The sequence below is a fragment of the Nicotiana attenuata genome, unplaced genomic scaffold (assembly GCF_001879085.1).
Source record: "Nicotiana attenuata strain UT unplaced genomic scaffold, NIATTr2, whole genome shotgun sequence".
Taxonomy (NCBI): Eukaryota; Viridiplantae; Streptophyta; class Magnoliopsida; order Solanales; family Solanaceae; genus Nicotiana; species Nicotiana attenuata.
The window spans coordinates 55,240-70,205 of NW_017671988.1; the positions used below are offsets into that span (position 1 = coordinate 55,240).

The 14,966-nt window shown below is 37.9% G+C and overlaps 2 protein-coding genes across 2 annotated transcripts in view; one reads left to right on the forward strand and one right to left on the reverse strand.

Annotated features, from left to right (window-relative positions):
- Positions 1 to 2,431, forward strand: part of LOC109211200 (BRASSINOSTEROID INSENSITIVE 1-associated receptor kinase 1-like) — a 5,070-nt gene extending 2,639 nt beyond the window's left edge. Inside the window, exons 4-6 of the mRNA XM_019374702.1 lie at positions 216 to 287; positions 368 to 439; positions 2,113 to 2,431. Of these exons, the coding sequence (XP_019230247.1) occupies positions 216 to 287; positions 368 to 439; positions 2,113 to 2,185 (217 nt within the window). The 3' untranslated portion in view covers positions 2,186 to 2,431. The remainder of the gene's footprint in view (positions 1 to 215; positions 288 to 367; positions 440 to 2,112) is intronic.
- Positions 2,432 to 3,210: 779 nt separating this feature from the next.
- Positions 3,211 to 11,647, reverse strand: LOC109211198. The gene is made up of 3 exons (XM_019374700.1): positions 11,214 to 11,647; positions 7,770 to 11,096; positions 3,211 to 6,471 (listed from the first exon to the last, which is right to left on the reverse strand). Exons 2-3 carry the CDS (start codon positions 10,986 to 10,988, stop codon positions 3,589 to 3,591), a joined length of 6,102 nt encoding a protein of 2,033 aa, XP_019230245.1. The 5' UTR covers positions 10,989 to 11,096; positions 11,214 to 11,647; the 3' UTR covers positions 3,211 to 3,588.
- Positions 11,648 to 14,966: the final 3,319 nt, after the last annotated feature.

The window sequence follows — 14,966 nt, forward strand, 5'->3', positions numbered from 1 at the left end:
GGAGGCTACTACCAGTTACTTGGCTACTCGCAGAGTTCCGTTTTTGTTTGTGACCAATATTTAGTTTCAGTTTGACCTTAAATGAGTTTGTAAAGTCTTGACTGAAAGCTCCCCTATCCCCTTGTTGCATATAACCGAGCACTCGTGCTTGTAGTGAATCTGTTGTTGGACAATCCTTTTCTGTTGACTGAAAAGTTGCTTATCTAACTTATCAGGCGTCTGAATGATAACCAGCTAACTGGACCAATCCCAAGAGAACTTTCTAGTGTTTCTAGCCTGAAAGTAGTGTAAGTGCATATTTCTTTGCTTGTGTTATTACCGTTATTCTTATGTAAAATAGATTTTAAACTATTTGCGCTTCTTCCAGGGATGTCTCAAATAACAATTTGTGTGGAACAATTCCTACTTCTGGTCCATTTGAGCATATTCCACTGAACAAGTAAGATTTCTTTGTACATTCTACGAGTATTGTTACAATATTGAACTGTAGGAACAGATATGGAGCAATGGTGCAAATAGTAATCACGTCTCTGTATACTTTATGCCATCAAGTATACTTTTAGAAAAGACTATCTTCTTGATTTCTCTTCATCTTAAGTTGAATTTGGGCTTCAGGTTTCGGACTTATTGAAGGATTAGGTGAATGACTTTGGAAAGAATTAACATCAGATCTTTTTTTTCCAAATAAGAAAACTTACTTAGGGAAGGATTTGGATATGCGACCTATCCTAGAACAGTTCATTGGTTTCTCGAAAGGCCTTAAAATAACACCTAATTATAGGATGTAACGCCCCAGCTCTTTGCTGGCATACATAAGTAACTGATCATCATTACTTATCAAAAAAAATTGAAGGGCGTGATATATTAACCAAAAGGAGTTCCAAGAGTTCCAATTATTTCAATTAGCATTGTGGTTGGTATCAATTCAAGTTATACACAAGATACCTATGACTCCATTTCCTTCAAGCCCAATGGAAGCCCAATTGTACTTTTATTTAGTTTTCTAGACCTGCATATTGGACTGCAACTCAAATCAATTGAGGTGCTTCATGGTTCGTTTTTGCCTTTTGTTTATTCCGTTAGTTCTTTAAGTGTCTGATTTCTCTGTAAACCACTGATTCGAGGCCTAGTTGGATTATGGATGTTCTCACTAATGTTTACATGATTCAGAATTTTAAAGCTTGAAATGTAAGGACTACTGTATTGTCCTATGGATGCATAAAACTGGATTTAGTTGCCTTGTTCTCTTACAATTCTGCATGATTTGATGGATTTCCATTCACTACAACAAATTTTGAGTAATTGCGTTTTTCACTATGGCCATGCACTATTTTCATGCAGTTTCAAAAGGGTGTTAGGTTTGAGATCTTTTTGTGGGAGTTATGGACAACTTTTGCGATGCCCAGAGAACTTGTCCTTTCATCACATGACCTCCTAAACCTATATCCAAAAAAATGCAATTAACAGCATAATAATTTTTCATTGACCATATAAACTATAGAAATTAGAATTTTTTTTATAGGTAAAATCTTATTAATAAGCAATACCGAGCTATAGAAATTAGAATTCCAAATCCTTTCAACATTTCTTTTGAATAAAAAACTGCAGCATATTGCAATCTTCAGTTCCAAAAGCCAGGGTAAATAATATGGAACACTGTCTACTCATTGACTAATAGAATATTGCTTATTGGAGTGCCGCCCTAGTTGTAGCTACCAGTCCTTTACATATGAACTGTTTTTGGTGGACTGAGAGCTCTTACTTAGTAGATGCTTGCAGATTAAATGCAAAATGAATTACGGTTATCTCCTAGAGTCCTAGGCATGTTGTTAGCTATCATTTGACCAATAAAGTCTTTGTCATATAATGCTACAGATGGAATAATCTTTTCAGAAAGCAATTGTCCTTCCAATTTAGTAAAAGATACTTGTTTACTGGTTGTACCCATGTGTCGTACGTGGGGCCTTACCCGTGTAGCTTTTGCGTTAATAGTTTTATACCATGTTATTCTTCTTGATGTCTTAATTTAGGGGTCGTCTCCTACTGCTTCCTCTATACGATAGTTTACTAGTTGATTGTCTCTGATGAGTTTCCTGAACTCCTAATTTGCAGCTTTGAGCACAATCCTCGACTTGAAGGTCCGGAGTTGTTGGGACTCGCTAGCTATGACACCAATTGCTCTTAGGAAAGTTGATGAATAGGCTCAGAAGAACAGCCACTTTTTGTGGAAGTTCACATAAATCCCTTCCCTGAATCTTGGTTATTATTGTACTTACTATGTGTCCAAGTTGTAATTCTAATGAAAGATATGGTGTATGTAGGATATTAGTAAGTTATTGAATGTGTGTAAAACGGTCAATGTACTGCTATCAAGTGCTAATGTATTTTATATTTCAATGTTTAGTGAAATGGTTCAATGGGTTTAGAAAAATCTTTTTCTTACTTGACACTGCTAGTTGTTTGGTTCCCGGACAAAGCCATGCATGGATCATTTTATAGAGATTATATACAAAGATTAAATAATCACAAGACTATTTGGTGGGTTAATTTTTCTGTCGGATGTTTAGTCCATTGCATTCAGATGGGATATGCGTGTTTGGTATAAAAGTTCAGAAGCACTTGTTTTCAAAGTAAATAAAAAATAGAAAGATGTATTTCGGTGCACGAAGCATCCCGTGTTCATGCAAGGGCGGCATCAATGGGGTGCAATATAGGCAGCCTATCCTGATGCAAGCATCAGTGTCTGATTCACGGCTCGAACTCACATGGAGTGTAAAGTTAATTCTCTTTTAAATTACCTGAGGTTGGATTCAGGGTAAAATAATATACATGAAATTTACTGGTATTACTTGTACGGTAGTACCAGAAACGAAATATTCTACCAAAAGTAATACTATTAAATCATACTGAAGTTTATAGTGACATTATATTTCTAATTCCAATAACCAAATGATCATTTAATGCATTTTATCCTGTTAATAACTTTTCAAAATTCTGAGAGAGCAATTTTCTCATATGGATTTACTACCAGTTAACCTTTTAGACAGTTTTATTAGTTGGAGCGAAAAAGAGAAAAAGAAACTTTCTGAGCTACAGGTTTCTATGTTGGAATACTTATCAAATAAATACACTCCTAATACTTAGTAGAGTACTACTCTTCTACAGTTTACCAAGCAATAAATAACTAAAGAAGAGAGGAAAACATCAAAAAGAAGCAACAAATGAGTCTTGCCATTACTTCCACAGAAACAGACAAACAGAAACTGTTTCATACCAAAAATTGGAAAATCCATATACAAGTTAACAAAACCTTTTCTCCCACCAATCTCCAAAACTGCTGAAAAGATAGAAAATAAGAAAAGAATGCTTCAAGAAATCAAACCAAAACTCATTCTTGAAGGAGTCCATCATTTTCACACGGCACTACAAACCATGCATAAGCCAAACTACTAAAACAATAAACACAAAGTAAACCAACTTGAACTCCTCGTGATCAATTTCATTGACACGATAAAGAAAACGAAAGCTCCAAAAGCAAAATCCAAAAAAGGTTCCCCTACCTTCTTCCACCAATTCTTTCGATCGTCTTCATTCTCTTTCAGAGTCGCTTGAACTTGAATCAGAGCTTGAGCTTGAGCTTGAACTTGAGCCTGACTTTTGGTGTTTGTCTTTCTTGCTTTTAACATCAGCTGTAGTAGGCATATCAACAACATGATCTGGTTTTTCAGCCGTTAATTCCTTAGCTTCTTTTACTACAACTTCATGATCTCCTTTTCCAGTTTCACCTTCACCAAATCCAGATACATCAGATCCTCTAGCACTTGATTCCATGTTGGATGAGCCTGCTCCACTTGGCTTAACTTCTGCTAACTCACCTTCAGAAGTGGATTTCAGGGGTCTCTCCAGATTTGCTTCCAAGACTTGTTTCAAAGCCAAGTCTGTCTCAAAGTTTTGTGAATCTGAAGAAGCTCCTATGTCTCTGGATTTCTCCGTATGCTCATCACCATCACCCTCTGAAAGATCTTCATGATCCAAATCAAAATATTCAGTTTGTCTTGTTTCAAGAATTGGTAATTGCATTGCGCGTGTCACACTTGACACTTCGAGCACTGCTGCGTTGTCAAAATTCCCAGATATGTCAGTTGCTAGCTCAGCATTAGGTTGCTCAAGAACATTTGATTTTTCTATTTCTTTCTCAGATATTCGCCTAAATACTGTGTCGATATCTTCAACTGTTTCTGCTTCGAGCACTGGCATTCCAGAATCTTCCAGAGCTGAACTTGACACTTCAACCGCTGCTGCATTGTTTCCAGATTCTTCAGTTACTAGCTCAGCATTAGGCAGCTCAAGCACATTCGAGTTCTCTGTCTCTGTTTCATTCTCAGAAATTTGCCTAAATGCTAGCTCAATATCTTCAATTGTTTGTGCTTCCAGTACTGGCATTCCAGAATCTTCCAGTACTGAACTCGACACTTCAACCGCTGCCACATTGTTTCCAGATTCTTCAGTTTCTAGCTCAGCAGTAGGTAGCTCAAGCACATTCGAGTTCTCTGTTTCATCCTCAGAAATTTGCCTAAATGCTAGCTCAATATCTTCAATTGTTTGTGCTTCGAGCACTGGCATTCCAGAATCTTCCTTTACAGAACTTGACACTTCAAACACCGTTGAATTGTCAGAACTCCCAGATTCTTCAGTTAATGGTTTAGCATTAGGAAGCTCAAGCACATCCGAGTTCTCTATTTCTTTCTCCCAAATATTTCTAAATGCTAACTCAATATCTTCAACTGTTTGTGCTTCCAGCACTGGCATTCCTGAATCTTCAAGAGCTGAACTTGACACTTCAACCGCTGCTGTATTGTTTCCAGATTCTTCAGTTACTAGCTCAAGCACATTCGAGTTCTCTGTTTCTTTCTCAGAAGTACTTCTAAATGCGGACTCAATATCTTCAATTGTTTGTGCTTCCACCACTGGCATTCCAGAATTTTTCTGTACTGAACTTGACACTTCAAACACTGCTGCATTGTCAGAACTCCCTGATTCTTCAGTTACTACTTTAGCATTAGGAAGCTCAAGTGCATCCGAGTTCTCTATTTCTTTATCCCAAATATTTCTAAATGCAAACTCAATATCTTCAACTGTTTGTGCTTCCAGAACTGGCATTCCAGAATCTTCCTGTACTGAACTTGACACTTCAACTGCTGCCGCATTGTTTGAACTCCCAGATTGTTCAGTTACTAGCTCAGCATTAGGTAGCTCAAGCACATTCGGGTGCTCTATTTCTTTCTCAGAAGTACTTCTAAATGCTAACTCAATATTTTCAACTGTTTGTGCTTCCAGAACTGGCATTCCAGAATCTTCCTGTACTGAACTTGACATTTCAACCGCTGCGTCATTGTTTGAACAACCAGATTGTTCAGTTACTAGCTCAGAATTAGGTAGCTCAAGCACATCCGAGTGCTCTATTTCTTTCTCAGAAGTACTTCTAAATGCTAACTCAATATCTTCAATTGTTTGTGCTTCCAGCACTGGCATTCCAGAATCTTCACCATCAGATTGCTCAAGAACATTAGATTTCTCTGTTTCTTTCTCATAAACTTGCCAAAATGCTGACTCAATATCTTGAATTGTTTGTGCTTCCAGTACTGGCATACCAGAATCAGTTTCCTCTTCAGTCACTCCAGTTTGAGTAGATTGTAAGTTTTCCACCTCAAAGACAGAGTTTTGAGCTTCAACTATTGGCATTTCTGGAACTATCTCTTGAGCATCCACATTGTGCTTTACACTGGGATCTGAAGGTCCGGTCTCACTATCCTCTGGCAATCCTCCTTCAATTGATCTAGGATAAACAACATCAATATGATCGATACTTATCAATCCATAATTTTGAATATCTGAAGCACACTCCTTTTCTTCATGCTCATCAATCTCTTCAAATGTGGATGCATTTAAGATCTCAGGGTGCAACGGGAGCTTTCTTTCATGAACTTCAGCACAGGCCCCTTCGTAAACTTCTGTAGTTACAGAATCAACAGCATGGAATGGAGACAAATCCTCTGCACTAGAGTTGATTTGTCTCTCAAACTCATTCTGGCTTGACCCCTTGATGCTAAAGTCACCAACTGTATCTAATTCAGAGAGAAATACCTCATCAATGTCGCTGATACCATCGGTTTCTTCAACTATATATTGCTCATCATGATGAAAATCAGCTGCTTCTAGTGGCAATACATAGTTTTCCAAGACCTTGATCTGGTTATCATTTTCCAACTCATCGAGGATGTTGTTCCTTAGACCTGATAGACCAGCACCTCTTGGGGCTTCATCAACCTCATGCAGATTGGAGAAAGAGTCAGGAGTACGTGGGGAGTTGATAATGGGGATTCCGTCACCAAGGTCATGGATTTCTGGCACATTCAAGTTCTCCGTGGTGCTTGCTTCCTCAATTGACTCAACCAGGATAACTGGTGGCTCCTGCTTGTCAGAAAAAGATGGCACTTAGATTACCAGGATTTGTTCCTACTAGAAACATTTAAAGGAAAACGAAAGAGCGAAATGGATCTAGAGGTCGGATCCTTCGAGATGTAAATTCTAAGATTCGGGGATACGGATCCTTGTACGGATACAGGTGCAGGATCCGGCTAAAAATAATTCAAAAAAATACAAATATAAAAATCTCTAAATGATGAGAAATTTTGTGGAATACTTACGTATATCTTGTAAAGTGTGGATTTCTTTCTTATTCTTAATTTGTAGATAAGTAAAAGATTGATTTCCTAGAAAAGGTATGCTATATTCTTCAAATTTACCCTAGTTTTGGTTCTGATTTCGGGAATCAAATCGTATCACGTCTAGAATTTTTCCGTCCGTCGTGCTCAAAGTGCCCAAAATTGTTTGACCAGATCCGATACGGATCTCATACCTATACCCATACTAGTGTCGTGTCGACACGGGTACGACACCTAAACCGCCGTGTCAGAGCAACTTAGGATATAAGTAGTATGTATCATATATCCAAATTACAAGTAACCAGCAGTAATTCACTCGTCCAGATGATGCAGGACATCCATAGTAAGTGTATACCATCAAATTACAAATAACCAGCAGCAATTCGCTCGTCCAGATTGTGAATGATAGTTTTCTCAAATACGCGAATTATTCTTATCCAATTAGTGCTTCTATCACTGACTTCTGCCATATCCATAATTTGAACATTTATCTTGAACTTAATCTAGACTGAAAATTGCATGACTTTGAAAATCTGTGCTTTGAGGTTTTTCCCTTTACCTGGTTTTACATTCTTCTCTTCACTAAAGGTTGGGATGCATACATAAGGCCCTGGGACTTCTAAATTGGCCAGGTTTTATAGATCTGCCTTGGTTTGATGCATTATGCCTATCAACTATATAGGCTTATAGTTTATTCTCCAACAGGCAACATATATATCATGAAAGATATGTTAACGTGGAAACCAGACTATTATTCTTCCTACTACAGAAGTCTTAAAGTTGTGGTTGTCTACTGCTATCAGTTCAGGTAAAGTAGATTATAAGTCTCTATGTTGTTATTTTGTAAATCAAGTGGATAGTTCTTTTTACCTTAGCATCAGTCAGACAGTTTAATATAATAAGTAAACCAGGCAGATTTCAACTTTCTAAGATCAACTCTAGTAAAAATGTGATAGGACATATGAAATGAGAATTAATGAAGAAACAAAAGTTGCAGAAAAGGAAATGCATAAAAGAAAGAAATTTGGAAAAGAACTTGTTTACCATTACGTTGTGATCCTCTGAGGATTCTTCATCCATGGATTTGTCTGAGCATGCGGTGTCTTCTTCACACAGAGACGAGGACTTTTCTACAGAAGCAAATTGATGTTCAGAAGAGATCAGCTTTTCATCCAATTCACTGTGAGCATCCGTAACCAAATTTACAACATTGTTTGATGAGGGAAGATCATTTATTTCTGAGATTATAGCTTCTTCCTTCTGAGCTGCATCGTCCACAGAATCCCTCTCCAAAGAACGCACATCTGGTTGAACGAGTGGAACCTCTTCTGCGATTAGAGAATGCTGTTCATCCAACTGATGGATGTTTTCATGTTCTGAGGACTTTGAAAGGAATTCCACTGTCTGGTCTACAGCATGTTGAGGCACAATACAGGTATCCGCATTAAATCCTGAAGAATAAATTTGCTGTAGCGCATGCTCAATAGTTCCTTCCTCATACCCAATATCTTCATTTGCCGATAATTTTGAGTCAGTAGATGCCTGACCAACGACAAACTCAGGCACCGGAGGAGCACTTGCACTGCCAAAGAATTCATCATGTTGAGAGATCTCTGCCTTTCCAACATCAAGCTCACGTTTGCATACCTCGTTCCTCGACAGAGATTCTTGGTCATCTACTGGTGCCGAAATCTCTTCATTAGTAGAAATGGACCTTTCAATGTCCTGACTACTTTCCTCAGATTCCCTCTCTAAGAAAGAAACACTTCTTTTAACCAATATAGGGGAAAACCCTGTTTCAGATTCCTCAAGCTGATCTGAACTTAAGGAGGCTGAAAAAGTGTTTTCCATAATAGCAGAAGGACTGGTATCATAAATAGGTTCCCAGTGTGAAGTCTGCTCCGCTGAAGTGCTCGTGATGTGGAAATCTGATCCATTAAATGAAGTTTGCCTGGAGATCCCATTTTGTTCAACATCACCCATTGTCTCCTCTAAGCTTGACATCGTCTCTTCTTCTTCTTCTTCTTCTTCTTCTTCTTCTTCTTCTTCTTCTTCTTCTTCTTCTTCTTCTTCTTCTTCTTCTTTATATGCAAAGACCCTTTCACTTACTTCTAACGACGAGGAGCTAGATTGATTGCTGTATATCTGATCAGAAGTTTCTGACTTCGATTGAATTTCGGTTGGATTAAGTTCCAAAGCATCGGACACTCTTCCTTCCTGGAGCAAAGTTTCTTCTACTTCATGATGAATTTCCACAGCTCCCAGCTGCTCCAATGACTCGACTTCTTCAGAGGATTCACTTCCATTCCTGACATGCTCAGAAGTATGCTCCATTTTAGATATCAGCTCTGGTTCCTCGGAGATATGTTCATCTATGAGGTCTTTGTGTTCCAGTTCTTCTTCATCGAGGCTTTTGTGTCTTACATTGACCTCTTCAATGAGGTCTTCAACTGAACCTAATGAGTCTGTTTCAGGAACAGAACTTACCTTGGAATCACTAAGTTCGCTAGATTGTCGTTGAAATGGTGAGTAGCTCGTTCCTTCTGAAGCCATCCTTTCTGGGACAAAATAAGGTCTGAAATGGCTATCTTGCCTGTTCATCCCAAATAGTGAGGGCCTTGCACTAAAAGTTTCGTTCCTCCGCAAGACTGGCTCCTTTGGTCGAAATGCCATAAACTCTTCTTCGAAACTGTCTTCCATAAGATCAGGCTTTTCTTCACTTGAGTCGTAGGGAAGATCAAATGGGTTCCGCCTTGGTACTAAAATGGATGGAGCAGACCCAGGAATTGGAGGCAGTCCAAGTTCGTAGTTATCCTTAGGAACATCAAAAGGATTGTTTCTTGCTGTTGAAATGGGCGGGATGTTGAACGGAAGATCAGCGGTATCCAAGTCAATCAAATTCTTTTCGGTCATCATCAGCCTCATTTTCTTCAGTGCTCTTCTCCTCGCCATAAGACTCTCCAACCGTTGATTCCTTTCCACCTCCGAGCTTCCCAAGTCAATTAGATTCTTCTGATCCTCCTCTGTCCATGTAATAGCTGACTTACTTTTATCTTCCTTGTCTCGTGTTTCTTCTTCATTCTCGTCATGTGCAACTTCTACCTCTTCCTGGTTTTCACAACCATCATCAGATTCATTATCGCTTGCACTGAACTTACCCGAACTGTCTGAAGCAGCATCAAAACCATCATCATGCGACAAACTAACATGTTGAGGAGTGTCTTCATCTAAAAGCGGATGGAGCTCATCAAGCATTGGGATAATGTCAGCCATTGAAGCATCTGGAGAAGAGCTCTCCGCTCGATCAGACTCCGAATCAAAAGACTCGTCATCCTCCTCCTCCTGTTCTTCCTCTTTGTCGGACTCCTCCTTTTTCCAAGGGGAACCAGGAAGAGAATTAAGATTCACCCTTTTAGAATCAAAGGAATCTGATCTATCAAAATCAAAATCAATGCTCTCATTATCAACCGTTGGAATGGGAGAGTATTGACTCTCGATAAGTTCCCCATCATCATGTTTCTCTTCATTCTTTTCATCATTCTGCTCATAAAATTCCCTCTCTGCTTCCTCAAAACCCTCATCAACCATCGGAATGGGAGGGTATTGACTCTCCATAAGTTCGTCATCATCATGTTTCTCTTCATTCTTTTCATCGTTCTGTTCATAAAATTCCCTCTCTGCTTCCTCAAAATCCCCATCAACTGTTGGAATTGGAGAGTATAGATCCTCCGTATGTTCTCCATCGCTGTGTTTCTCTTCGCTCTTTTCATTGTTCTGCTCATAAAACTCCCTTGCTGCTTCATCAAAAACCCCATTCCCAAATTGAAATTCTCGAGACCTTTCCTCGAGTAAAGGGGAAAGATGACTGACCTTATCAATGGACTGCTCTACGACGTTCCTCTCATTATCAGTATATCTCTCCACATAGTAGCTATCTTCACTCTCAATATGAGTAGTATCACATAATAGTCCAGTTTTCAAAGGCACTATATCATGAGTTGTTTTTTCTTCCCTTTCAATTTCAGGTATATTTGGTTGGCCAAAACTTAGTAAAGTTCCAAGCAAAATAGCAGTACAAATAAGAACTGGGGATATAGCTACTAATATGGAAAACAGAAATGGGAAAGATCTGTACAAAAATGTTATGAAACACAGCATACTCGCAAGGAAAGGATGATTCAACACTGTTTTATAACATCCTTTAATTGAAAACATCACTACTCTCCTCATCTGAACTCCAATCTCTAACAACTCAACACCCATCTTTTTTTTTGTAAACAATACTTAATATTCTCAAAATCTTAATACAATTCAATTACAGGAAACAACTCAATCCCCTTATATCAACTGGCAATAGCAGAAACTTCAAAACTGCATCAAAAGTGAAAATCCACATAAAATAAATCAATTGAGGAAAATATAAAAACCCCAATAAGCTGTTCTTGAACTGAAATAACAGGAAAAAGAATTCCAATATAAGTTACATACCAGTTTTTGAGTATAGATCAAAACCAATTCTCCACAAAACCCCAACAACCAATCCAATTTAACTTTCTTCTTTTTTTCACCTCAGCTAAAAAAGCTACTTATATTTTCTGGATTAAAGGGTCCTTGTATTAAGTATTCAAATGTGTAAAAGCTAAAACTAAAGAAAAAAGGAAGGTATGAAAAGAAGAAAAAAGAGAAAGGGAAAAAGAAAAAGTTTGCACCTTTCTCTTTCAATCCTCTTTTCTTTCTCTTACTTTCGGTTCTGTTTCTAAAGATCCCACTAATGGGACCTTCACTATGTATAACTTGTGATAAAAATTGAATCTTTTTTAATAGCATAGACTTTGAACAGAAAAATCAAGAACTCATATAACCAACTTCAGTTAATTTGAAATCAAAAGGTTAGTAGTAGTAGTCATGATGTCCATTTCATGGTAATTAGAAGTATCAAGAATTCATGAAACTAACTCCAATTAATTTTAAAATAAGGTGTAGTTGATTAAAATAAGTAGTTTTCATGATGTAACCAACTTCAATTAATTTTGGTCCGTTTGATTAGTCTTCCATTTAGAGATTGAAAGGGACAGACATGCCACTAAGAATAATTTATGAGACAGCTAAGTGGGGTGGATGTACAGTGCAAAATGGAATGATGGAGAAGTTGTCTTTGCAGTATTTTGCATTAGTTTAATGTAACTTTTGATGTGGGAAGGAATAGGGTGATCATTACTTTTTCTTGCTTTTTAATTAAGTTAATGTTGGTTAATGGCTGTCAACAGGACAAGAACACTACTTTTACACTATTTAAGGGTATCTTGTCTTTTGGGCCTTAACCCATAGGGCTTTGTGTTTTTTTACTAGTCATCATTGTACTACATGGGATATGTAATGCAATACTCGCGGTACTACCCTCAATATAAGTGTGTAAAGACTTACCTAGCACCCCGTTGAGATGAAGGAGTTAACAGCTGGTGACAGCTGTGAATTTCACAGCACAGTGGGTGAGCAAGGTATAGGATAACAGCTGTGTAGGTTAGCATTGGTTAGTTATGTTAGTTAGTGAGTAATTGGTCAATAGGCTAAGTTAATTAGCTTAACAATGTATAGTATATATAGATTAGCACTGTAAATGTTTTAGGATTCATTCAATACAATTGAGAGCTTCTCTTCAGAATCGACCTTCATTCTTTCTTCTTCGATATTCTCTGAAGCTCAAATATCACGCATTAGTGGCGTGATTTAATATGGTATCAGAGCTTGAGTGAATCGATTAGAGCTCAATTCGATTTTTTACTATTTGAATCTAGAGAGATTATTTTTGTTCAAATTGAAAAAAGTTAGCTGTTTTTTCAGAAGCTTTGAAGCTCAACAATGGCGACATTAGACATTGATAACCCTAGACATCCTTTGTTTCTACAGCCGTCAGATAATCTTAGTAATGTAGTCATCTCGATTCAGCTGAAAGGAACTGAGAATTATTCAGTTTGGAGCAAAGCGATGGTGATAGCGCTGCGAGCAAAGCGGAAGCTAGGGTTCATTGACAGAACTTGTACGAAATGTCAATTCACTGAGGATCTAGGAGAAGATTGGGAGCGAGTCAATGCAACAGTCCTAACATGGATAATGAACACTGTTTCACCAGATTTGATTACTGGAATTGTCTATGCTGATAATGCTCATGAAGTTTGGCAAGATTTGGAGGATCATTTCAACAAAGTTAACGGATATAGAGTCTACAACCTTCACTAAGAGATAGCCACAATTTCCCAAGGTACTCCAAGCATTTATGTTTATCATTCTAGACTGAAATCTCTATGGGATGAGTATGGATCCTTAATTCCTTCTCTTTATGTTACTACTGGAACAAGGGCCTTTATTGAACATCTAGATCAACAAAAACTTTTTTCAATTTTTAATGGGACTAAATGAGTCGGATGGAGCCATTAAGAGTCAGATTTTATTGCAGTCTTCATCACCCTCAGTAAGTCGTGCACTTGCTATGTTGATCAACGAGGAAAATTAGAGGAGGTTTGTTTGTCTAATTCACAAGTCAATTTAGCAAGTGATATGAATGATTCCACACCATTCACGAGTACTTTCCACACCATTCATGAGTACTAAGGATAATCCAGCAAAATTTAGAAAATTTAACAATCAGTATTGTGAGTATTGTCGTTTCAAGGGACATACCAAAGATACTTGTTATGAACTCCATGCTTATCCACCGGGCTTTAAGGGAAAAAGGAACCAGCAGTACAGACAAGCAAATGCAGTGGTAAGTGATGACAATCATGAACAAGAAAATGCTAAGTATAAGGGTAAAGCTGAGGGACATCAAGGAATGGCTAATTTTTTCACTGAAGACCAATATGGGCAGATAATGAGGCTGTTAAACAAGGAAAAATCAGATGATCACATGGCTAACATGGCAGGTAATTATGCTTCACAATTTTTTGAAAATTGCAGAGATCCTTGGATTATAGATACTGGAGCAACTAATCACATGACTTCAAATCATAATCTGTTGTATAATGTGATTATTTTACCTGAACATAAGAGAGGTAATGTGTACCTTCCAAATGGTAAGTCTGTCCCTGTCACATATCAAGGTTGTTACAATCTCACAGGAAATGATACAGTCCATGATGTACTGTGTGTGCCTGAGTTTAAGTATATCTTGTTATCCGTTTGAAATTAACAAGGGAGTTGTAGTGCTGAGTGAACTTCTTTCCAACATTCTGTGTGTTCCAGGACCTGTACACTAGGAAGGGTGAAGGGGATTGGTAAGGAGAAAGGTGGCCTTTATCTCTTGATCCCAAAGAAGATTGACAGGAATAAGGAAGCACAAAGAATTAGGAATTGTCTTGCTGCAGAAATGAAGACTGATATATTCACATGGCACAGAAGGCTGGACACATACCTGCAGTGGTGATGAAGAAGCTGGATTTCTTGAAGACTAAGGAGATATCAAGTTGTAGTTTTGAAAGATGTATTGTATGTCCATTAGCTAGACAAAAAAGAAAGCCTTTTGCTCTTAGTAATAGTAGAGCTGCAGAAATTTTTCACTTAGTACATGTAGACATTTGGGGACCATATAGAGTTCCTACATATAATAGAAATAGATATTTTCTAACACTTGTAGATGATCACTCAAAGATGATTTGGGTATTTCTAATGAAATTGAAGAGCCACACCATTGTCTTGTTGAAATCATTTTTTAAACTAGTGCATGTGCAATTTGGAAAGGATGTTAAGATGTTGAGAACTGATAATGGTGCAGAATATTTTAGCACAGAATGTAAGGATTTCTTGGCAGGTTGTGGTGTTTTTCATCAAAGTAGCTATCCATACACTCCACAACAAAATGGAGTGGTGGAAAGGAGACATAGGCATATCTTAGAAGTTGAAGGGCCTTAAGGTTTCAGGGGAGTATTTCATTGCACTTCTGGGGAGATCGTGTACTCACAACAGTCTATCTCATCAACAGAGTGCCCTCCTCAGTCTTAGGGGGCAAATCTCCATATGAAGTTTTCCATAAGGCCAAGCCAAGTCTGTTGCATCTAAGGACCATGGGTTGCTTGTGTTATGCTACAATCACAGAGAAGGTTGACAGACTTTCACCAAGAGCAATAGCTGCAGTTCATATGGGATACTCAGAATCACAGAAGGGTTATAAGCTCTATGATCTCAAGGGGAAGAAGTTCTTTGTCAACAAAGATGTGACCTTCAGGGAAGACATCTTTCCTTTTCAAT

Excerpts from the sequence above, each read along its gene's own strand:
- LOC109211198 (XM_019374700.1), bottom strand. The coding sequence starts at position 10,988 with ATGGGTGTTGAGTTGTTAGAGATTGGAGTTCAGATGAGGAGAGTAGTG. Across the intron at positions 6,472-7,769 it reads CAGAGGATCACAACGTAATG|GAGCCACCAGTTATCCTGGT; the intron begins GTAAACAAGTTC and ends TCTGACAAGCAG.